At 41.6% G+C, this 25960-nt stretch overlaps 1 protein-coding gene across 6 annotated transcripts in view; it reads left to right on the top strand.

Moving 5' to 3' along the window:
• Positions 1-25960, top strand: part of ATRIP (ATR interacting protein) — a 266310-nt gene that overhangs the window by 152439 nt on the left and 87911 nt on the right. For all 6 annotated transcript variants that reach the window (XM_077452541.1, XM_077452542.1, XM_077452537.1 and 3 more), the window contains 3 exons: positions 1168-1836; positions 11047-11189; positions 21568-21659. In XM_077452541.1, the coding sequence (XP_077308667.1) occupies positions 1168-1836; positions 11047-11189; positions 21568-21659 (904 nt within the window). The remainder of the gene's footprint in view (positions 1-1167; positions 1837-11046; positions 11190-21567; positions 21660-25960) is intronic.

Below are 25960 nucleotides of genomic sequence, written 5' to 3'. Positions count from 1 at the left end.
GATCAGAACCAGCTGTAAACAGTGTTTTCTATCGGCTTAAAGCCGAACTCCATATTTTATTAAGCTTCAAATTGTTTGTTTGGACCAAACTCTTTTCTTCACTAACACATGCAGCAACTGTTAGTGTTGTATGAACTGTATGTAGCTTCGGTGACATAGTTTACAGAGCCAAGTTCCAACCACGGAAATAAGTACTTCCTGTTCTGCTCACAGAACAAAATTAAGTTAGGCTGAGCACTGCCCAGTCAATCACAGGCAGTTTTATATTTTCTGAATTGATATGAGCCTTCCTCTAATTGGCTGAGGCGGATGACTGCACAATCTATAGCTCAGCTATTTAGAAGGAGCTTTGTATTCATGCAACAAATACAAAGTTTTCCTTGAATGGCTAAGCAGTGCACCTTCCTAATGCAATTTTGTTCCAGAAGTGAGATAGGAAGACCTCTGTCAGAATACAGCAATGTATACTGTATGTAGTTAAGGCTACATACAGTTCATACATCGTTGACAGCGGTTGCATGTCTTAGTGAAGGAAATTGTTCTCTTGGACCAGTTTGGCCCAAACAAACTTTAAAATTCACTAGAACATAGATATACACAGGTGTTTGTTGCTGATTTACTTCTGAAAATGCTAATTCTGTGGGCATCTTAAAGAGACTCTGGCTTCAATGGAATCATCAACACAAAGAAAGTATGCACAACAAAATTTCTTCAGTTGCTGCACACTTGTTTTGCATGTTGTAAATGAGGAATCATTGAAGCCAGGAAAGCCAAGATCAACTATGACAGGACATGCATTTCCGTAATGAAAAATGTATTTTAGAGAAAGGAGGGAGGAAAACTTTCCAGGGTGATCAGTCCAGAATTGCATAGTAACTTCCCTAATTTTGCTAAGTATATGTCTTAATAATTGTTTTGATGCATAATTACAGTAGTAACAGTTATGCACACTATGCATGGGTCTTAGATTGTATTTTTTAAAGGTTTCAGCAAACAGGTGTTTCTTTCTTGCCTATTCCTTTTGTTAATCTGTTTTGTCTAAAACGAATTAGTCTTGGTGTATGCAAGTGAGCTGTTACAGGAGACATAGAAAAACTTGTGTATCTTCTACCTTGCTTTACCTGACCTTTTCCCACATGTATATAATTAGTATTTTGTATTCTTAAGCACCTCGGGAAAATCTATTTCTGGTACGCTGTCTTCCGTTCAGTGTCTTGCTTTGAAAGATGCACAGAAATTGGCCATCACTGGACTAAACTCCATTGCGCTGGGTGATGACTTGACAGAGCAGAAGATGGTTACAAAAACCCAAAGGAGGATGCAGAATCTCAATAAAATGTCCCGAATTCCAGGAGCTGTGCTCATACTGCCTCTAGTGGAGTTTCATATTGCTGCTTACTGTCTAGCTTTGCAGCCACTTGAGAAATGCGGAGTGAGTTCATCTGATAATCAATCTTTGTCATCCTCCAGCACGGACCGTACCATAATTTCCAGTGTTGAGGAGGCAATATCTTGTCTCAGTGAACCTGCTCTGGCGTCCCTTGGAATCCTTTATTACCTGGTATTTTACAGTCTAGACGTAGTAGAAACCTTACTGTTGACAAACGAGGAGAAACGAGCACAAATATCTTTCAATCCAGAAGCTGAGCTGGAACTTTGCTCTTTAAGAAATGAAAGGCTGAACAGTGATCAGCAAAATTGGCATCCTTTATTTAAAAATATTATGTTCCTCTTGTCATCCTCTATTTTGACATCTAAGAGAGATATGGTCCGGGAACAAGCTCTCCGAGTTCTGGTGAAATTGGCAGAAAATTCTCCTGAAGAAATGTTGTCCAGGTATGTTTTTTCAGTAATACTTGTACTCTAAGTGCCTGTCCATTCACACACTTCCTCCAGTGTGTTGGAGCCATGACTGCAAGAAAATAGGCTTATTCCTGCTGACAGCTACTGCTGTGTGCTTCAGTTCTAAATTTTAGAGTAGAAAAAAGTTTTTTATGGTGTTTTTTTTTTTTTTTTTTTTAAGCTTGTCCACTCCCAGGTACCCCTTTAATTGCTGAGAGCAACATATTAAAAGTGCAATAATAAGAATTATGTGCTCAGCTGCGTATGGCGGGTGAAGCCAAATGAGTTGCCAGCGAGAGGGGGATATGGCTAAATGAAAACTTGAGCCTCATTTGCTCTGGGTAACGTATGCATAGGGCATAGTGCAGAGCAAATTGGTAAGTAATACCCAAAGTGCCAAATGCTCTGAAACTATTCCTCGAGTGTGTGCTACACATGGCTGACAGGTGGTGGGCAGGGACAGGAGCCAGCAGCAGCATAATTCACATATCTAAAAAAAATGGAAAACAGCGATGGATGGCAACCTTAATTAGATGCTACTTGCATATCAGCAACTGAAACTGTATTAGACCTACTACAGGTCTGGCAAACTGCTCATGAATTTGGTTCTTATGATATTATTCTAGTGCAACAGTAGCATGGCATAAATTTAATTTATTTTCATACATCAGGGGACACAGAGCCATAGTAGTTACTATGTGGTCTATAGGACCACTGATGGATGATGGACACTGGCACGCCCTGAGGCAAGAAGTGCACTTCCTATATAACCCCTCCCACTACTGGGAGTCCTCAGTTTTTTCGCCAGTGTCTAAGGTGTTGGTCACAAGTAAAGATGTGCTGTGCTGAGCTTCACTGGAAGCAGTCCTGGCTGGGACTAGCCATGCTGACCGGATCTGTTCAGAGTGTCCTTTCTTGGGCTAAAGGAATGGTACCCGGGCCTCGTGTCTGAAGAAACAAGGTTTTGCTTGCAAATGCTGCTCTTTTTAGAGAGCTGGACCCTGGGATCCAGTACTTTTTGGTAGTAAGGCCATAAAGTTTTACTGGCAGGGTGCTGTTGCAGGTCCAGCATTGTGGGTAACCTCTAGGTTCCCCTGTTCTTGAAGGTTTCGGAGCCTACTGTGAAGGGTCAAGATTGGGTTTATCTCAGATAACCTTGCAGCGAGGAAAGGTAAGTGGAGATTTTCTTATGAATTTCTCCTTTTAAAGCGGTAGTAAACCCGCTGAAATTTTATTTTATTTTTTTCTGACCTGCATACAGGTTTAGGAGATATTTTTTTACCTACAGGTAAGCCTTTTTATAGGCTTACCTGTAGGTAAAAGTTAAAACAAAAACAGTATACAACCACTTTAAGTTATAATGTTGTCATGCCTATCTGTCACTACTGGGGGCTGTATTGAGCACTCACGCCTGATGCTGGAAACAGCGCTGTGTTAGAAGCCTTCATTCCTTCTCTCCTCTGGCCACAACAAGCAGAGCCTCCGGTAAGAAAGGGGGGACTGGTTCTCCCCCTGCGCCCCCAATGTTGGGATCTTCCCCTTCAAGGGACCTATATGCCAAAAGCATATTTCTTTTTTGAAAAAAAAAAGACAGACAGACCGCGAGGCAGCTCAGCGGTAAAGATGAGCCGAACACCCCCCTGTTCGGCTCGCACCAGAACATGCGAACCGGCAAAAAATTTGTTCAAACACGCGAACACCGTTAAAGTCTATGGGACTCGAACATGAATAATCAAGTGTTAATTTTAAAGGCTTATGCAAGTTATTATCATAAAAAGTGTTTGGGGACCTGGGTCCTGCCCCAGGGGACATGTATCAATGCAAAAAAAAAAGTTTTAAAAACTGACGTTTTTTCGGGAGCAGTGATTTTAATAATGCTGATAGTGAAACAATAAAAGTGTAATATTCCTTAAAATTTCATACCGGGGGGGGGGGGGGTGTCTATAGTCTGCCTGTAATGGGGTGCATGTTTCCCATGTTTAGAACAGTCTGACAGCAAAATTACATTTCTAAAGCAAAAAAAATAATTTAAAACTACTCGCGGCTGCAATGAATTGTCGGGTCCGACAATACACATAACAGTTCATAAAAATGGCATGAGTATTTCCCCACAGGGGAACCCCCAAACCAAAATTAGGAAAACAAAATGTGCGGGGGTCCCCCCGAAATTCTTTATTAAGAGTAACCCCGCTCCAAAATGTAAAAAAAAAAAAAAAAAAAATGGCGTGGGGTTCCCCTTAAAATCCATACGGGAAACATGTGCCCCTTTACAGGCATACTATAGACACCCCCCAGGTACGAAATTTAAAGGAATATTACACTTTTATTGTTTCACTTTAAGCATTATTAAGCCCAGGTCCCCAAACACTTTTTATGACAATACCATGCATATAAGCCTTTAAAATGAGCAATTTTACAATAAACTAAATCTATTTCCAAAAGAATGTTATCCTCCTCTGAGAGTGATGTGGCCGGTCAGATTGAGCCGTCAGGGCAGACTGTTGCAGCTGCACTAGACACTTCAGTCTCTGTATATATCACACAGGAGGTTTTTTCTCTTCTACCATTTGCAATTTGGAAAAGAAGATTGATGCTATGGTATCTCTCCATAGTGGGTCTAAACATAGCAGATCCCCATCCAGTGCTCAGGGCCCTCTTATTGAGATGCAAGGGGCAGGGGATCAGGAAGATCTTCCAAAAGATTTGGAAGATACTAATATATCCTCTTCCGAGGATCCTAATATAGAGGAATTAGTATCACAAGACAGGTTGCTTGTGCACTCTCTTACTAGTTTGGGTCAAACCTTTTTGTTGCTGCCTGCAGCGCAGGCTCTTGATGAACCCACCTCTGGTTTGGGATCATTTAAACCTCCCCCATCTGGGGATGCCTTTCCCATTCATTTATGGCTAAAAAAGCTTATGTATTCTGAATGGGAGCATCCAGGTAAACAATATTATCCTCCTAAGAAATTCTCCACAGTTTATCCTATGGAAGAGGATTTCTATAACAAATGGGAATTCCAGCAATGGATGCTGCAATTGCCTCAGTGAACCAAAGTCTCACGTGTCTGCTGGTTAATGCGCTAATTTTAAAGGATCCAACAGATAAAAAGTTGGAACTTCTTCCCAAAAGCAATATGTCTAGCAAGTTCAGTAGCGCAGCCGGTTCTTGTAGAAATTGGTGTATCTCAGTCCATTAGGAACAGTTTGTGGAGATACCTAAGATTTTGCCTGATCAGAAGGCCCAGCAATGGGCTAGTGTATCAGACGCACGTTTTCACAGTAGATGCTATGAAAGATCCTATCATTCAAGCCCCACGGCTTATGCTTGGACTAGTGCGTTCTCGCAGAGTTCTGTGACTGAAAATTGGTCAGCCGAAGCACCGTGTAAAAAAAAACAACTCTTGGCCAGTTCCCCCTTCATGGTGAACGGCTATATGGAGACGATCTGGATAAATGCATCCAAAGGATCTCTAATGGGAAAAGTTCTCTTTTACCAGCAAAGAAGAAGTTCAAGCATTTCTCCTTTTAAGTGTGCTTCCTCACCTGTGCCAGAGGCATCAGCCTCTAGGCAGTCTTGACGGCCTCAACCGTCAGGTTCAAGGGGAAGACCCCAAGGGGCACCAGGGTTTAAAAGAGATGTTGGGGTAGAAAGCCCACAAAGCAGAATGCTAAAGCCTCCTCGTGAATGTCAAGACAGATGGGTGGCTTCTTCAGTTTCTCTAGGTTACAAACTAGAGTTCTGAGAACTTAAGTCTCCTCATTTTCTAAGATCTAATGTTCCCAGGGATTCAGAGAAAAAGAAGTCTCTCTCTCTCTCTCTAGCTCTGGATCATCTATTATCCCAGTTGGTGATGTCAGAGGTTCACTTAGAAGAACAGGGCACAGGTTTTTAATCAAACCTTTTCATGGTTCCAAAACCAAACGGGAGGTAAGAACCATTCTAGATCTCAAAGATCTGAATTGGCACTTGAACATCCGATCCTTTCGCATAGAGTCAATCCGATTGTTTTTTTCCATCCTGCAAGGTGGGGAGTTTTTTGGCTTCAATCGATAACAAGGATGCATATCTCCACGTGCCAATATTTCCCGCTCACCAGAAATATCTGCGCTTCAAAATAGAAAATAATCATTTTCAGTTTGTGGCCCTGCCATTCGGTCTAGCCACAGCGCCATGGGTGTTCTAAAAGATTGTGGCACCTCCTTTAGCCAGATTAAGGGCTCAAGGCATAACAGTCCTAGCCTATTTAGACGATCTACTTTTAATAGATCATTCAGTCTCAGGTCTAAACCAGAGTCTGATCACAGCTGTAAACTACCTGGAATCTCTGGGTTGGATACTCAACCTAGAAAATCCTCCTTAAAACCATCAAGATTACAATACTTGGGGTTGGTCATAGATACCATACAGAAGAAGGTATTCTTACCCCAGACAAGAATCGGTTCCATTATAGGACTAATTCAACTTATCAAAACAAAGATAAATCCTTCCATTTGGTTGTGCATGAGATTGTTGGGGAAAATGGTGGCCTCCTTTTGAAGCTGTCCCTTACACACAGTTTTCATTTAAAATTGCTTCAAAACGCCATCCTGTCAGTCTGGAACAAAAAGATTCAGGCCTTCGATTTTTCCAATACACTTGGCTCCTGACGTACATCAGAGCTTAAATTGGTGGTTGATGTCCAGCAACCTCCAAAAGGGAAAATCTTTTCTACCTGTATCCTGAAAAGTGGTGACAACAGATGCCAGCCTTCTAGGCTGGGGAGCAGCCCTGTAAGAAGATTCTGTCCAGGGGAGATGGTCCAAGTTAGAGAGGACCTAGCCTATCAACATTTTGGAGATTTGGGCAGTACATATGGCCCTAGAATCTTGGACGGCCAGACTATGGGATTGTCCTGTCAGGATTCAGCCACAGCTGTGGCTTACATCAATCACCAGGGGGGCACGAGAAGTCATGCAGCCCAAAAAGTCATGAATCATGTTCTAGCTTGGGCAGAACACAACATTCCTTGCCTATCTGCAATTTTCATTCCAATAATAGAGAATTGGCAGGCGGACTACTTGAGTTGCCAACAATTATTTCCGGGAGAATGGTCTCTTCACCCCGACATCTTCCTAGCAATATATCAGAGATGGGGTATTCCAGACATGGACCTATTTGCGTCCAGATTCAACAACAAAGTCGACAATTTGTGTCGAACGAGGGATCAGATAGCATGCGGAACAGACAAATTAGTCTTCCCATGGGATCAGTTTTCACTGATCTATGCGTTCTTCCAGTAATGCTACTTCCACTCCTTCTCCGCAGGATCAAGCAGGAATGAAAGGAGGTGTTCCTGGTGGCTCCAGAAGATCTTGGTTTGCCAAGACCTTAAAGATAGCGGTAGGAGTCCGCCATTATGGCCAGACCTTCTCGCACAAGGTCTGGTATTCCATCCTACCTTGCGGACACAAAATGTAACAGGTTTGACTGTTAGTAGTGTCTACTTTGATTAATGCCAGGAATCCGGCTTCCAGAATCATTTACTATAGAGTCTGGAAGGCATGTGTTTCTTGGTGTGGATCCAGGGGTTTGCACCCCAGGAAGTATGTCAAAGGGAGGATCCTTGATTTCCTACAAATGAGATCTGAAATGAAGCTGGCCTTGTGTTCTATCAAGGGCCAGATCTCGGCCTTGTCAGCGTTTTTTTTAAATGGCCTCTTGCTTCCCACTCTCTGATGTGTAGCTTTATTCAGGGGGTAACACTGATTAATCCCCCTATCAAGGCACCTCTAAATCCTTGGGATTTAATTTTGGTCTTATTGGCTTGCAAAATCAGCCTTTTTTTAGACTTTATGGGAAATTCCCTTGGTTCTCTTGACAAGAAAGATAATCTTTTTGGTTTCCATTTCTTGTGCTAGAAGAGTATGGGAACTAGCGGCTCTGTCTTGTAAAGAGCCGTATTCGATCATGCATAAGGATGAGGTGGTTTTGCATCCTCATCCTGAATTCCTACCAAAATATATTATTCTCCCTTCTTTCTCCCCAGAGCCTCAATCTAGAGAAGAGAAAGCACTACATTCCCTTGATGTAGTAAGAGTGATCAGAGTCTGTTTAAAGGCGACCGCTCAGGTTCGCAAAACAGATGTGTTATTTGTACTGCCAGAGGGTCCAAAAATGTGGACAGGCAGCATCAAAAATCGACTGTTTTCCAAATGTATTTGTCAAGTGATTGTTCAAGCTTCGGCTTAAAGAAGAAAATTCTTCCTTCTCTTGTTAAAGCACACTCAACCAGGGCGATTAGTGTATCATCAGGCCTCTATGGCTCAGATCTGTAAGGCCGCAACTTGGTCTTCGGTTCATACGTTTAATCAGATTTTATCAAATCAATGTTAAAGGTCATGAGGATATTGCCTTTGTGTGCAGTATACTGCAGGCTGCAGTATGAGTCCTCTGGCCTCCTTTTTGCCCTACTTTTTTGTTGTGCCTCCCTCCCTTCAGTTGCCATTGCTATGGGACATCCCACATAGCAACTACTATGGCTCTGTGTCCCCTGATTTAAGAAAAGAAAACAGTATTTTTAAGACGGCTTACCTGTAAAATCCTTTTCTTTGATGTACATCAGGGGATACAGAGGTCCCTTTCTTCTTGGTATATACTTGTATTGCTTGGCTACAAAACTGAGGACTCGCAGTAGTGGGAGGGCTTATATAGGGAGTGCACTTCTTGCCTTAGGGTGTGCCCATGTCCATCACCTATCAGTGGCCCTATAACCCGCATAGTAACTACTATGGCTCTGTGTCCCCTGATGTACATCAAAGAAAAGGATTTTACAGGTAAGCTGTTTTAAAAATCCTGTTTTATTGATGACGCAATATAATTTCTGATAGTGAAACCTTTCAATACTTGACTCAGCTAGCCCCACTAATTTTTAGGCTACTCCAGGCCAACTTATGCAAACAGCTATGTTTATATCAGAGGTTCCTTTCAGCATTTGAACTGCCCCCTCCATGGAAACAAGAGGGGCTATTTAAGCTGAACATTAATAACACTTATCCATGTTGCATGAGAAGGGATGTATGGTGTTTGATATTAGAAGTTGCTTAAAGGGTGACTCCACTTTTGTGGGGGGGAAAAAAAGTAGCAAATAAAGACATATAGTGAAAATATGCAAGGAAAATAGGAATACAATGCCTGCTTTAACAGCGCTTAAAAATGCCCAAAAGTAGTCAGTGCAGTAATTGGCATTCAATGAACGATAAATTATGCACAAACATTAGTCAGCGAGTAATAAAATAAAGTACATAGAATAGTCCATGAAGTATGTGAGGTGATCTGTAGCCCACCACAACCATAGGAGAAATCACTATGTTTTTTGACTACCGTCACCGATACACCACGTGCACAAATATCCTCTTTGGTAATGCACTCACCAAAAGAATGAGTCAATCAGCCTGATGTCTCCACACAATGTTTGATAGACACCTGTCTGTGAATCATGAAGGTTTCTCATAAAGTGGCTCAGAATTGCATCATGCAAAACAAAGGAACACTCCACATAGCGTAATACTGAGGCTCACCGATTTTCAGAGAAGTGTACACTAAGGTACAAGTCAGATTTATAGCATCCCCCGCAGCAAAAATTTCATATTTGGTGAGATACTCCTAAAGGGATGCAGACCCTGCACTCCCATTAGACTCACTGAGCACATGGGTACAGAGAAACACACAGAATAACTTCAGAATAACAGGTAGGAATCTACAACAAAGTTTGTTAAAATCCTTGCAATGTACATAGATCACCTACACGGGGATGTTTTTTTTTTTTTCAACAAGGTGAAGAATTCATTTTTATTTTTTATTTTTTGGAATTCCTTTATTTGTATAAAGAGTCATGGAAAATACAGACATTAGCGAGATACATCAACAGAAGAATCTCTTACAAAACAATGACTAACAGAGAATCTGGAGCTATTCTTTTAAAGGAAAACATCAGGGTCAGAAACATTAAGGTGACACTAAACTCTGGTTTAAAAAAAATAAAAATTCAATTTAACTGTGTATTCTTGACTCAAACAAGTCACTCCTGTTGCTCTCAGGTCCCTCTGTGTAAGTGAGAACGTAACCACCCTCTCTTTCTCACTCTCGAGACTGCACTATAGGATTTATAGTGTGCATATAGCAGAGCACATGACCACAACTAACATTCACTGTTCCATCCAAATAACTGCAAGTGAGAGGGAAAGCTAGAGGTTCTGGAGCTCGGGGAGGATGTTACAAGAGGGCAGAAAAACACTAAGAAATTATTTAATAAAAAATAGATTACAGGACCATTAGGTAGTAGATGTGTATGGATTACTTTTGAAAAAAAAAAAGATTGCATTTAGTATCACTTTATAGTAACTGTTGTATATTTATCATTCTATGTCGGATCCCATCCTGGGTTGTTGGAACAATAGGTACCTTTCATTTTATAGTGCAGCACTTGGTGCTTTCATCAGGCTTTTAGGGACTCTTACGTGGAGCGTGTTGTATTTAGGCCTATGCCAATGCCAATTTTTAGAAAGGTGCTATTTGCATGGTAGAACATCAGTTGCTTTATGGTGCCTACTACACAATTACTCTAGCTTCTTATGTTTTGCACCAGTTCATATTGCCTGAAGCTTGAATCTGCCTTGTTTCATCATCTCCTGTAAGGTGGGCTGCTTGTGCAAAGAGGTCCTACAAGATAAACAAAAAAGTTCAATATAATGCACCGTATGGTTTTTAAAATGTTATAAGAAGTAAAAATGTCTTCAATGAGAGAGAAATTGTTGCCCCACATTTACTTCATCTTATTAGGCAAGACACTGAGGTTTATTTATAAGCCCCGGTTCACACTGCCGTGACTTGTCATGCGACTTGAGAGTTCAAAGTCACATGACAAGTCATGCCCCATTAATGGCAATAGAACTGTTGTAATCAGTGCAACTTAAGCCGCTCCAACATAGAAAAAGGTCTCTCCACTACTTTTGGTGCGACTTTAACATGACTTTGCTCCATGCACAGCTGCACCAGATTTTGCACTCGCCAGTTTTAGTAAATCATCCCCACTGATTCTTAGCTCTGTAAGACAAAGGCAAAATGTGTGTGTGTGTGTGTTTATTTTCTTAAATACAGAGCTGTGTTAGGTTTTCGATATGTTTTATACAATTCTTACAACTTTTTTTTTTTTTCTTAAATAGATTTGAGGATTTGTTCACCTCTTCTGTGTTGCTTCAGTGCCTATCTGCAGATTCTCCCCTTCCTATTGCCCTTAATGCTGTCAGACTGCTGGCTCTTCTTGCAGACCACAAAAAGCTGGTCAGTCTCTTCTGTTCTTGTTCAGGTAAGTGTCAAATCTACACATGGCCAGCGTATGTTATTTATGGGCTCACATTGGATGATGTACTCACAATTGTTATCTTATCAAGGTGTCTTGCCTATATTGCCCCACAGCTTCTGATCCATTTCACTTAGACCAAAAATTCCTCAGCCCTCCCCTCCTGATAAGTTAAAAATCTTTTATTCAGGCAACAAATTAATTAAATTATACGGTAACTATAAATTGTGGTTAGCGACGCAAACCACAACATAGGCCATTACCAATGGCAAACAGTGCACCAAGGAAAACATGGTTTGTCAGTTACATTGTGACATTACTATCCACATGAATACCCCAGTGCATTTCGAACCATTTCATTTCTGGTCTTCTTAATAAGGATTTTTAATTCTATATATCAGTAATTTCTAATTTTAGACAACATCATTAACATTTTGCAGTATACAAAACATTGTTTGACATTTCATACATCTGGCCAGAAGTTTATAATTCATCTCAATGGTGTTAATGTCTCTGTGCATCTTCCAAATTTGGATTTTCTAAAAATACAAAAGTTGTGGTTCAAAAGCCAAAAAATAAAACCCTAGCTAGTTTGGGGTGTTTCACACTCTCCCCAAAACATCAATGATGTTCTTCATTTTATTTTTAACATCATTGATGTTTTGCTGTATATTTTCTAAATCACAATTGCACCCCATTATCTCCCCAATCAGGATCTGGGCACTTTCACTGGTAAAATGGGATTCTTCTTCCACATCACTTACAAAACAAAGCAAAAAAACACACCATGTATTATAAATATGGTGACATACATTGATGAGCTTACCGGAAGCTGTGTTCGCCGACACTCACCTGTTGTGGTGACAATTTGTCCAACTTCAACGATCTCTCCTTCCTCCTCCTCCTCCTGCTCCTCTGCTTCTGGTTATGGAATTTTGGCTTCTTTGGGAGAGGTGGGGTCCCTGGTGTCCTCATACTTGCCGAGTCTTCTCTCCCCTGTGAGAATGTAAAAAAAGAATAATTAGCACACAGAGGGCAGAAATAGGAATCTGAAACATTGCTTGGAAGTGTTGTACAATTGTGTTTTTTGGCCGAGTTCCAAGGTGAGAACATTATTGTGGACACTTTGTTAAGCTGGAATACTTACCTGCAGAACGATGTTTCTTACGAACGAATGAAACCATGAACTTGAAAGTGGCCATTTTAAAATGCACAACATGAAATCAAAGCACATGGAGCATGTATGCAAGCAAGAATAATCATATGAACACACGACAACTACTTACTTTTTTCAAGAACACGCTTGATCCTTATGTACTGCTCGTGCTCCCTCAGTTTCAGGTCTGACCAGCGTTTTCTCAGTTGATCCTTGGATCGGCGTACCCCAAAATTCTTCTGAAGACTCTTCACAACTTTAGTCATGATCTTGGCCTTTCTGATATTTGAGTTTGGGTAAGGTCCATACTTCCCATCATAGTTGGTCCTGTTCAATATGTCCACCATCTCCAACATCTCTCCAAAAGACATATTTGAGGCCTTAAATCTTGTCTTCCTGGATCGGGACGTTTTAGGCTCCTGGCTTTCCTCACCCTCCTCCTTGTTAGTGGAACTCTGATTGCGCACCTGCGTTCTCTCCGCCATGTGCTCTCCCCACTGCGCCGAAAGCGAAGGGGCGGGGAATAGTCCAGAAAGAACGTCAGGGGCGGGCGGAGTTTCACGCATGCGCACTGTATATAAAACGCAACACGCGTGTGTCGTCCGTACGATCTGTGAACAGAGGGAGAAGCTGAGGTGATGAACGTGAAAACTAAGGTAAAATTTTGAACTTGGTACATCACTAGGCTATACTGTTTCTAGATTGAGGCCTGCATTAGTGGAGTTTAGCCTGACATTAGGGTTTGTCTTGTGTTGTGTCTTGCAGACATAATGGACGGGTTCAATGATTATAGCTTCCTCCCTCTGTTCATCGATAAATACAGAGAGATGCCCTGCCTGTGGCAAGCGACACACCCTCAGTATAGTAACAAACTAAAGAGGCAAGCAGCAATGGAAAAACTGGTTGAGTTTGTGAAGCCGGTGGTCCCCAAGGCAGATGTCAACTATTTAAAAAAAATCGGTGGCCTGAGGAGTACATATCTGAAGGAGAGGAAGAAGGTGCTGGACTCCATGCAATCTGGTGCTTCAGCAGATGAGGTTTATGTCCCCAGGCTGTGGTATAACAGGATGCAGTTTCTGTCAGACCAGGCAGAGGCCAGAGAATCACTCTCTACTCTTCCTTCCACGCGTCCTATGCTCCATTCCACACCCGTTGAGTCTTCCGACGCCCAACCTGGGCCTTCCACTCAGGAAGAACTGGGGGAGCCCAGCTTGAGCCAGGTATAGTATTGTTATACATATTTTGGGAGTATAAATGAATGATGTTAACTTGATTTTTGCTCACTAATTGGTGATTTTAGAAAGTGATCCACATATCAATAAACAGTAGTGGCCAAAACCTTGGGGATGAGAAAGAAAAATTCTGGGCTCTGAATGATAGTCTTTTCTATTGGTTAACAATTTGCAACAGTCTTGATGTGAAAATTGTGTGTGTTTGATGAATCAAAAACTAAAACTATGTCCCTTTTTCTTACACCGGAAGACCTCAGCCAGGAACAGGAGGGTGTGGAATGCAGCAGCCAGGAGGTGGCTGTGGAAAGTGGCAGCCAGGAGGAGGCGGGGGTAAGCGGCAGCCAGGCGGTAGGCGGGGCAAAGGAGCCTGACAGAATACCAGGTCCCTCCCCTCCGCCTTCCGCGCAAAAGGGTGAGAAAGGAGGGGAATGTGGAGGAGTCAGCCCTGAGACTGATTGGGGAGGCATCAGTGGTCCTCCATGCCAAACCCACCTATCAAGAGGCCTTTGCCACCTTGGCTGCATGCAAGCTTGAGAAAATGGAGGAGGGGCAACATCTCTTGTGTGAGAAGGTAATTATACACACCCTCCAGAAGGGTCTGTTGGGCCAAATGACACAAACAACACACTTGTGTGATTTTGGCCCGTGCCCCTCCTCCTCCTCCTCCCTCTGCCACACCTCCAGCAACACAGCCACAGCCTGGAAGGAACCATGGAAGGAAGACCAGAGAGTGATGACCTGGGTTCAGTCTGGTCTGACAGAAGATGCAGCCTGTTGTAGTACCAAAGCCTGGGAACATAGATGTCATCTGCTGCTGTTCCGGGTTTCTTGGACTTCAGGACCAGACTTCTCTCCCTCAGATATGTACTCCTCAGGCCACCAAGTTTTGCGTTTAAATAGTTGATGTGTGCCCTGGGGGCCAAAGGCTTCGCTAATCTCCACAGTTTGTCCATTGCTGCCTCCCTCTTTATTTGTTACTGACACCTAAATAAAGGTCTTTTTTGTTTGAAGAAATCCTTGCGTATGTGTTTTACTTCAAAAAGGACAGTTTATTTGTGAGCAGGCAGGTACATTTCAAAAATACAAAGTGAAATTAATAACAAGGGGTACCAACACTAAACAACCTCCTGTAGATTAAAAAAGAAAAAGAAAATATAAAAAATATAATAATGTTGTTGTGGTAAGTTTACACACAAAACACACCCCAAAAAATGGAAAGATGAGCAAACTGACAAAAGAGGAGATGTTTATGAAAAAAAAAAAATTCACCCAAAAAACAGTAAACAAAAAATAAAATTGTGTAGATGTGATGATTTCAAAAATTGTATTGCTGAAATGAGTAAAAAAGAGACAGGAAATACGTTTGGGAGAAGTGTTTGTGACTATGAGCATCAAAAGAAGTTCCTTCTTGCAGCATTGTAAAGAACAAGAGAATGCGCTTCATGAAAGAATTTTTAACATTGCAGCGTGACGAATGTGCTATATCGATTATGAGCAGTAGTTTTACCTGAGCGAGCGCTTCCGTGTCCGAATTTGATTGTGAGCATGCGTGGCACCTTGTCCGTCGGAGTAGGCTACACATGATCGGAGTATGTCCGATCGGAGCATTTTGTCGGAAAATATTTCCGGCAAGTTGGAAAAGTTGGTCCGACGGATATTCCGACAGAAACAGTCCAATGCAGACCACACACAGTCGGAATATCCGACAAAACGCTCTGATCGGACACATATGTCTGTATATAGAAGTAATAGCTAAAATACAGTTACCTGAGAACCCATGGTTATGCCTATTCCATGCAGTAGACACCCCAATTAAGGAGTATAGGAATTCCCTTACAAGCTCATTAATAAACGCGGCAAAAAGTCTGATTCCGAAAAAATGGAAAGAAATAGAAGCACCCAAAGTAAAGGAATGGTTAGGAAAAGTAGGAAATATATAGTATTGAAGGGCTGGGAATGGAGGAAGAAAGAGAAAGAAAGAGATTCCATGTGAAATGGAAATACTGGAAAATCTTTAGACAATCTATGATCTTTAGCGAGGTAATGGGTCGGTAGGGGCGGGGAGAGGGGGGGAGGGAGATATTTTAGAAGAACTTGAGAAGTAAAGAAAGAAAACCAGGATAATGTGAAAAATTGAAGGGTATGAACGTATTTTGGTCCTATGGTTTTTCTTTTAATACTTGATTATGTTTTGTATGCAACATAAATGAAAAATTTAAATAAAGAATAAAGAATAAAAAAAAAAAAAGAAAATGCTCTGTATTATAAACTCAATTTTTTGATTCCTAATCTCGCAATCTTAACCAGCTAGAATAAAACTATTGCAGCTACAGTGTCCGAAAGAAGCTGGTGGATTGGCATTGCCCAATCCTTGGCTCTGTTACTTAGCCTCACAGCACATAATACATACACACAAAGTTACAGCACATAATGCATACACAATACAGCACACAGGTGGTGCACCCTTCGCAAGAGCTGGAATTGAACTTATTGGACTCTTCTGCTAAGCTCCTTAGTTTTACAACGGGAGTGGCAGATGGTATGGAAGCCCTGCACTTCAGCAAATCTAATAAACTTTACCCTACCTATGTTCTTATGCAGAAGGTTTGGAATAACGTTAGGATGATGCAGGGGGTTCACGGATTCACTAAATACAGCCCCATCTGTGAAAATAACTATTTTCTGGAAATGGCGAAACTCCACTGTGGCACAAAGATGCGTCATTTCTCACCTTTCCCACATCTTCCAAGATGCGAGGCTGAGGTTGCTCTCGGAGCTTAGATAGACCTTTCAACTCCCCTCCACAATGCACTTCTATTACATGCAGCTTCAACATGCTGTCAGAGCTCAAGGGGGAGCAGACCAATGGGCCTTTAACTACTTATTTGAGGTCACCACTTATAAAGGATTTATCTCTTGCAGCTATGCCATGCTACTCAACCTTTTCCTTGGGGGCTCGCCTCATAAGGCAGTGCCTCAGTGGTAGCTGGATGTTGGGGTCTTTGAAGAGGAGCAGTGGGAGGCTGTTCAGCGCCTGATCCCTCTATGGATCTGTTGCAATTGCTGGCTCCCACCTGCAATTGCAGTTACATTTTTTTTTTCTCTAAATGATGTGCCCCACACTGGCAGCCCCTTCAGAGCAGAGCAGAGGCGGACACAGTCACACCACCCTCTATGGGGGAGATCAGGGGAAAACAGACCACCTATCCATTTTCATCTGATCCGTCAAACAGATGGAAAATAGGACCTTCATCAGTCTGTTTTTTGAACGCAGGATCGGATAGCGCCGGATGTCAACGGATATGTCACCGCTAACATCCGCCGCTCCATAGGGGAGACTGGAGGGTCCGATCAAGTCTGCCTGAAAAACTGACAGGTGGACCTGATCGGACAGCTGGTGTGAAAGGGCCCTAATGGTAAATTTAGACATGTTTCTAAATCGCCCTTGCCTCTAAAGCCCAAGGCTACCCTCCAGAGGCTACTGATGGGCGGTGAGGGATTGATGCGATTCCTCCAACACCTGTTTTAATCCCACTTTTGCCAACAAATGCGCCGCAACTGCATGCCGCCCCCCTCACCAACCGTAATAAAGCCATTCACGTAGGGCATACCACTACAGGGCTGTGTTTAGCTGCAGGGGGATTCAGATGTTCCGTGCATCCCCATGCAGGCTGTCCCATTGATGTCAATTGGGATGCAGCAGCTGCAAGGACACAACCACTGCTTCCTACTTGAAATCTGTGTGGGTGCATGTCCCTGAACTCAACCTGTCTGCGTTTGGGTCCATGCACCTACACCCACATGGATGTCAGATCTGTCCTTGCCTTTGACCTCAGCATATTACAGGCAGCAGAGTAGGTCCTTCACTGGTGGCAGTTTCTTTAATGATGTCTCCCTCCCCTTAACCTGGGTTCACACATATGCGAACACTGGTATCACATGTGATTCGCACCTGCATTGCTGTGCGACTCACATGTGATGTCTGGCCAATGCAAGTTCAGCCATACAGTTGTATGGCTCAACTTGCATTGAATTCCCACAAAATAGGTGCAGGAACCCTTTTTTTATTTTATTTTTAATTTTTTTTCCCTGCACTGGAATTGGATCACGTGGGTGTAAACACTCGAATCGGATCTGATGCCTGCCTGAATTTGCGATCTGTGAACTGATCTGTGGGTGTCATTAACTTTGTATTGACACCTGCAGCGGTTAGCAGAGGGCAGTGGAATAGCGCCGGTTCCCGCATCGCATATGTGTGAACCCAGGCTCAATGATATTGTTTTGGGACATCCAAAATCTTTTATTATAGCTGGCTCTGTGTCCTGTGGTGTATGATAAAGAAAATTTGATTTTTCTTCCTACACACTTACCTGTAAAACCCATTTCTTTGAGTATATCACAAGACGGTTCACTCCCCTCTTTTGGGAATTTATTGCTTGCTACAAAACTGAGGTACTTCCTGTGCAGGAAGGGTTATATAGGGTAGGACTTCCTGTTTGATCTAATTGATGTATTAGTGTTCATTCACCTATAGGTGGCGTATAACCCAAATAGTTGTTGTTACAACCAGCTTTGTGTCCTGTGATGTACTCAAAGAAATTTATTTTACAGTATGTAGGAAAAATTTAATTTTCTCTGAATTTGCAATTCATTCAAATGTATTTATGCGTAAGTTTGTAAAATTGCATTTAAAAATACCTGTGCAAATACTGTTCGCAAGCCCCACCGTTTTATTTTCTAGAGCCTCTTCTACAAAAATATATAATGTTTGGGGGTTCTGTGTAATTTTCTAGCAAAAATACAGATTTTTACTTTACTGTAAACAAAAAGTGTCAGAAGAAGTCCTAGTCTTAAAGTGGATTTACTTCTACTTACCATACTTCTTGGATGTTGTGCCTCTCTATGTGGCTAGGCTGTGAAAATGTCTGACGTGTGGTATCGCCATACTTACGAGGAGTAGCAGAATGTGTTTTGAGGTGTAGTTGCAAGTTTGCCTATGCAGTGTGTGAGAAATGACCTCTTGCCAATCAGCTGCTGTCGTTATACGGTGACAGGTCGGCTCATTCCCGCAAATGGCAATACCTGTACGTCGGCTCCTTTTAAGAGTCCTAGCAGGCACGTGTGCCAGCTGCACAGTGGGGGACCCGATGCATGTGGCCGGCAGCTAGGATTGCCACCAGCCACCCGTGATCATGGGCACGAGAGCCAGAACGGGGATCTGTGTATGTAAACACACAAATCCCCATTCTGACAGTGGAGAGACAGATCTGCTGTTCCTAGTAATTAGGAACGGCGAACTGTCTCCTCCTCCAGTCAGTCTCATCCCCCTACAGTTAGAAACACACATGAGGGAATACAATTAACCCCTTCATCGCCCCCTAGTGTTAACCCCTTCCCTAACAGTGACATTTACACAGTAATCAGTGCATTTTTATAGCACTGATCGCTGTATAAATGTCAATGGTGTCAAGTGTCCAATCTGCCGCAGTGTCGCAGTCCTGCTAAAAATCCCATCTCAATCGCCGCCATTACTAGTAAAATAAAACATAATTACGTAAATGTATCCCCTATTTTGTAGACGCTAAAACTTTTGTGCAAACCAATCAATAAATGCTTACTGCGTTATATCTATTTTTTTACCAAAAAGAAAAATACATATTGGCCTAAACTGATGAAGAAATGCATTTAAAAATAATAATTTGGGATATTTATTATAGAAAAAAGTAAAAAATATTGTTTTTTTTTTTTTTGTTTTTTTTTTAAATATTCACTCTTTTTTTGTTTATAGTACAAAAAATAAAAACCACAGAGGTGATCAAATACCGCCCAAAAAAGCTCTATTTGTGGGAAAAATTTTGTTTGGGCTCAGCGTCGCCCAACCGCGCAATTGTCAGTTAAAGCGACGCAGTGCCTTATCGCAAAAAAAAAAAAAAAAAAATGGCCTGTCAATTAAGGGGGCAAATCCTTAAGTGGTTGACATTTTTGTGAAATACCTTGGACTGTCTACTTTGCAAAAAGGGGTCATTTGGGCAATACTTGTACTGTGTTAGCATGTTAGGGCCTCAAAAAATTAGGCTAAATTTTCAGTGTCTGGTACCATAGCTTGTAGACTCTTTAACGTTCACACAGAGCAAATAATTTACACAGAATGTAGCAGTATACATTTTGGTCAAAATTTATGAAGAAAAATTACTTATTTCCAAACATTTTTATAACAGAATTTTTTTTTTTCAAAATATTCAGTCTTTTTTTTTTAATTTGTAATGCAAAAAAAAAAAACGTGGTGATTAAATGCTGCCAAAAGAAAGCTCTATTTTTCTGAAAAAGAAAAAATGTCATATGTATAGTATTGCATGACTTGAGTAATTATTAAAAGTGCAAAAGCACTGAAAGCTGAAAATTTGCCTGGGCAGGAAGGGGGAGAAAGTGCCCAGTATTGAGATGGTTAAATCTTATGCCGCGTACACACGGGCGGATTGTATGGCGTACTTAGTCCGTCGAAACACATTTCAGCGGACAATCCGCTCGTGTGTGGGCTTCAGCTGACTTTTTCAGCGTGCAGTCCGGAGTACTAAGTATTTCGGTTTTTTCGAAATTCTGTCCGTCGTACTTTGGTTTCAGCGGACAATACGGTCGTCAGTATGCTAGTTCGACGGACTAAGAATGGCGCATGCCCAGAAAGGATTTACATGGCGGAAGGGTGCTTTGCTGTGTCTTGGACTTCCTATTTCTAGTCCCGTCGTACGTGCTGTACACGTCATCGCGCAAGCTTTCGACGGACTGTTTGTGTATCTGTGTGTGTGGTCAAGTCCGTTCAGTGGAAAGTACGACGGACTGTCCGTCGGATTGTATGACGGACTAAGTACGTCATACAATCCGCTCGTGTGTACGCGGCATTAGATTTATTATGCAGAATCACAGGCCCCAGCTGCCTTATCGAGTGTCAGGAGGAGACACTTGGGGATTTTTTTTTACAGCCCCAGGAAAACTGCATTAGGCTTATGTTAACTTCTCAGTGGCTATGCTGTAGTAAACATTCTGGGGGCAATTAATCTACATTGCTAAAACAGCTAGCGATTCTGATGACTCCTCGTGTGCATCTTCAAGACTTTGGACTTCACAGTTTAGCTTATCTCAATATTTTGCCTAATGAGGACTCTTTCTCAGCCCTAGGCTCCATAGCAGCTGCATGGGCAGCTATGCCTAAAGTTGTGCAACTGGCTTTGAGCCCAGGTTCACACTAGTGCAAACACAGACATTGCATGTGATTTGCACCCGCACTGCAGTGCCGATTGCATGCAAAGTCTCTGCAATGTGAGTTCAGCCTTACAGTTGTATGGCTGAACTCCCATTGGATTTGCATGAAAATAGTGCAGGGACTTTTTTTGTCCCACACTGAAATCAGATTGCATGGGTTTTCTCACCTATGCCATCCAATTCCTGTGCGGGTTCACACTGTGATCTGTGAACCAATCTGGGTTTGTATTGACACCCACAGTGGTTTGCAGAGGGCAGTGTGAAATGCCAGTGGGAGAGATCTGGTGCGGGAACCGGCGCTGTAATCATGCTGGTTCCCGCATCACACAAGTGTGAACCTAGGCTGAAAGCCATCAATCAACCTTTGTGCGACTAGTGGTTATCAATCCCAGCTGTCACTAACCCTTCCAGTCCCCATTGACAGTTGGGTGGTTCCTTATAATCTGGTCACTCTCAACTATATGACTGCATGCAAGCTAGACACTTTATTGGCCAAATAAGCATTCAGCCTGCAGGTGACAGTGTTCATCTGTTTGTTTCCGAATTTGAAAGGTACATTTAAAGTATATAAAAATTAATAAAAAAAATTACTGCTAAAAATTGTTGACTGGTAGCCAAATTATTGTCAAGTTAACGAATGCTTGCTAAATTTTGCTTGGGCATCTTGCCATAAACTGTTTGGATGTGGAACCATCTATATGCTACAGAATAGTAATGTAATGTTTTCTTTTTATGGCAGAAAGTTGTATCCTTCTTGCTTTGTACATGTACATCACATTAAAACCAGACAAACAGGCATCTGAATCACTGTGGGTACAGTTTGAGTATGAGGTAAGTAAAGAGCACTGTGTTTTTTTTATAATCTGCCACAGTCATTAGTGAAATGTTTAGTACAGTATAATTTTCTTGCTTTCTGCTGACTTATGGTACTTTTTTGTATATACCATTGATTTTAAATATATAACTTATTTTTATTCTTTACAGATTTATGGATATGTTATTTGTTTTCCTCCTCTTAAAGGGCTGTCTAAAGTGGTTTCACATGTGCTTATTTAGTTTGCCTTGTATTTTAAATTATGTACTGCACCTTGTGCAAAATCTCATTGTCTTGTGCCCACTAAATACGACATGCCATATTCTGCTTCATATAGGATTCAGAACTTGCTGTTTTTCAGAGACTGAGGTCTAGCGAAAAAAGAAGGTAAGCTGAGGACATAGAACCACTTTGTCATGGTGAAGAATCAAAAACAAATATTTACAGGAAAGGGCTGCCAATTCTGAAACCCTAGGAGCTGAAGTAATGCAACCAGAAACACAGCTTTCTGCATCAGAAAAATTAGGTGAAGGTGTTGAATAGGCTTAAATGAAGATTTTTGCAGAACAGAACCAAATTAAAATCCCATGAGGATAAAGGTGGCCTGACCACAGGAGCAATACGCATGACACCCTGTACAAAGGCACGCACCAAGGAATTAACAGCATTCGGCCTCTGAAAAAGGACAGCTAAGATGGAAATTTGACCCTTGGTCAAACTACAGGCCTGACATACAGTGCCTTTCAAAAGTATTCACCCTTCTTGGCATGTTTCATGTTTTGTTGCCTCAGAAGCTGGATTTAACATGGATTTTTTTGAGGATTTGCATCATTTAATTTACAGAACATGCCCACAACTTTGAAGATGTTGGTTTATTTTATTTTAATTTATTGTGAAGCAAACAACAAATAGGACAAAATAACAGAAAAAGTCAATGTGCATAACTATTCCACACCCTAAAGTCAATACTTTGTAGAGCCACCTTTTGCGGCTGTCACAGCTCAAGTCGCTTTGGATAAGTCTCTCTGAGCTTGCCACATCTTACCACTCAGATTTTTGCCCATTCCTCCTTGCAAAACTGCGCCAGCTCCTTCAAGTTGGATGGTTTGCGCTTGTGAACAGCAATCTTTAAGTCTGACCACAGAGTTTCTATTGGATTGAGGTTAGGGCTTTGACTAGGCCATTCCAACACATTTACATGTTTCCCCTTAAACCACTCAAGTGTTGCTTTAGCAGTGTGTTTGGGTCATTGTCCTGCTGGAAGGGAGACCTCCGTCCTAACCTCAAATCATACACAGAGTGGTACAGGTTTTGCTCAAGAATATCCCTGTATTTAGCACCATCCATCTTTCCCTCAACTCAGACCAGTTTCCCAGTCCCCACAGCATGATGCTGCCACCACCATGTTTCACTGTGGGGATGGTGTTCTTTGGGTGATCTTTTATTTTTTTATTGAGACCTGAGATGACTGACTTTAGTCGCTGACTACTAGCGTAATGCTTATTCATTTTTTTATTTTTATTTTCACTTTATATCTTTATTAAATTATTTTCAAGTTTTACAACACACTCGTAAACCTCTTACATTTAAAATTTTAAAACAGAAAGTATAAGTCAAACAATCTATTTCCCCCCCACGTGACAACTAACTTTATATAGAGTTTTCTTTACCCCTTACTCACACCTACTCCACCACTCTCTCGTGCCATTTCTCCATACTTCCAATAACACCAACACCCACCACTCCATTCATCACACATCCTATATATCACACCTTTCCCTTCATTGATTTATACCTCCCACTTGTTATACAACATCTTCCATATTTTCTCAATTTTTTTAAGAGCTCCTTGTTTAATATATGATGTCCTCTCCTTAAGAATCACAGTTTCCATGCTCTTTACCTAGTCCTTACTGGAAGGAGGGGTAGGGGACTGCCACCTCTGGGCAATAAGTTTCCTTGCCTGAAAGAGGCATCTCAGGATTGCTAGTTGGATATTATTCGGTATACCTTCTCTCTCTATCCATCCCAGGACACAAAGTGTAGGGTCCATATCAATGTGCACTTCAAACACCTGGGCAATAAAATCCACCACCTCCCTCCAATATCAATAAAGTTTTGGACATCTCCAAAACACATGGATAAGGTTTCCCCCTGACCTGCCACATCTAGGGCAGGAATCATCCTGTCTTCGGCCGAACCGGAAAAAGCCCTATAGAGTAAAAATAGATGTGAAATCTTCTGAGGTGGGGACGATACCCCTGGGGCAAGTTCCAGAATCCTTACCCATTGTAATTCCGATATAGCGCCCACGTTTTTTTCCCATTTCGTCCTATAGGACCTAACTTGTAACCTTACCCGAATGCCTTTATGTATATTTAGATACATTTTGGATATTAAGCCTTTCCATGACTTGGTTTTTTTTTTTTTTTTTTTTTTTATTATATAATAGCCATAGGACCAACCTCAGCTTAACGCTCAGCGTCCCTTCCATACAATCACATCATTGTGGCATTTTTTTAAATATATAGTTTTTTATTTATTTATTTATTTATTTTTTAAACCCCAGGCTTCTTAATTTAGCTTATTTACCATACATACTTCGGTAAACATCTAAAACCCAATCTTTCCCCTCCCACCCTCTATTTCCACTAACTCATCCCCACCCTTCCTCCACCCCCCTCCTCCTACCTATTCTGTGGACCACCTTTTCCTTATTTTCCCTATTTGTACCTTATTTGTACCCATGTGGGGCCTTATCGCCTCAACCCCTCTGAGATAAGCCATTTCTTCTTAAATTCTTGCCAGCACTTCCATTTCTCCATAATGTGTTTATTACTCCTCTCTTCCAGACTACCTCTCAAACACTCCATCTTATAGATCTCTTCCACCGTATCCACCCATTCCCACATTGACGGCGCCTCCTTCTCATGCCATTTTTTGGGTATTAATTTTTTTCCCCGCGTTCAACAGGTGTGGGACCACAGATTCCTTATATTGTTTAACCCCATTTTTTGTCCCGTGAAATAACACTACCCAGGGGTCAGCACTCACAGCCTTATTAGTAATCTCTTTAATATATACTAAGATTTGGTTCCAATACTTTTTTATCTTTGGGCAACCCCACCACAGATGTGTCATCGTTCCCAACTCCTTACATCCACGCCAACATTCCCTGGCACTATCCAGTTGAAATTTACTGTTCTTTTCTGGGGTGTAGTACCATCTCGTCAAACATTTATAACTAATTTCCGCCGTTTTGGAGTCTACAGCCGAACTATGAACTAATTTAAATATTTTTCCTATTGTTACATTATCTATTTGTGTCCCAAGTTCCCTCTCCCATTTTTTGATGAACGCAGGCACCCCCAGCTCTACTCCCTCCAACAGCATTTTATACCATCTCGAAACATTCTTCCTTGGCGTCTTTGATGTACATAGCTGTTCCAAGGGAGTCAACTCTTCCGCCGTTCGAATCCGCGGCGGCTATTTTTTTATAAAGCAGGAGAGCTGCGCGTACCTCCATCCATCAATTACCATCATCTCTTTTTTTTTTGTGCCAACTCTTGATATGGTGCTATACCTCCCATCCTCATTACATCTTTTAGTTGTGCCTCCTCCTTCACCCAATTTCCTCCAATCTCTTGACACCCAGGTAAAAAATATTTGTTATTTTTTAATGCTATAAGTGGTGAATTATATTTCCCATTAAAATGCCTATATATTTTGTCCCAAATCCGCAAAGTGTTTCGTGTAATACTATTTCCTTCTAAAAATATACTCCTCTTGTGTGGGGGATTCCAAATTTGCTTCCCCAAGCGTGCTCTACATATTACGTGTTCCAAGCTTACCCACCTTTTCTCTGTGTTATCCTTCTTAGTCCATTCACTCACCCTAGACAACACTACTGCTTCATAATAAGTCTGTACGTCTGGAATTGCTAATCCACCCCTATTCTTTGGTTGTCGTAAGGTAGCGAAAGCCACCCTAGCTTTTTTATTTTTCCAAACGAATTTCATTAGGACAGATTTTAGTTTCGACAGATAAACATTGGGCAATGGTAACGGCAGCATCTGAAACCTGTACAAAATTTTGGGGAATATTGTCATCTTTAATGAATTTATTCTCCCCAGCCACGATAATGGTCTATAGCTGCATCTCTTGCACTCTGCTTGTATCTCATCCAATAGCGGGATGTAATTACTACGGTACATTTTCTTCTCTGTTTTTGTCAACTTTATGCCCAAATATTTAAGTTCACTCCTCCACAGGAATTTCCATTCCCGCTGCATACTTTGTGCCTCTTTCTTATTAATGT

This window comes from Lithobates pipiens, unplaced genomic scaffold (assembly GCF_037356315.1).
Source record: "Lithobates pipiens isolate NorthernLeopardFrog02 unplaced genomic scaffold, aLitPip1_a1.2 Scaffold_23, whole genome shotgun sequence".
Lineage (NCBI taxonomy): Eukaryota > Metazoa > Chordata > Amphibia > Anura > Ranidae > Lithobates > Lithobates pipiens.
Note: the sequence above shows the minus strand (reverse complement) of the source record. Positions and strands in the feature narration are given on the sequence as shown.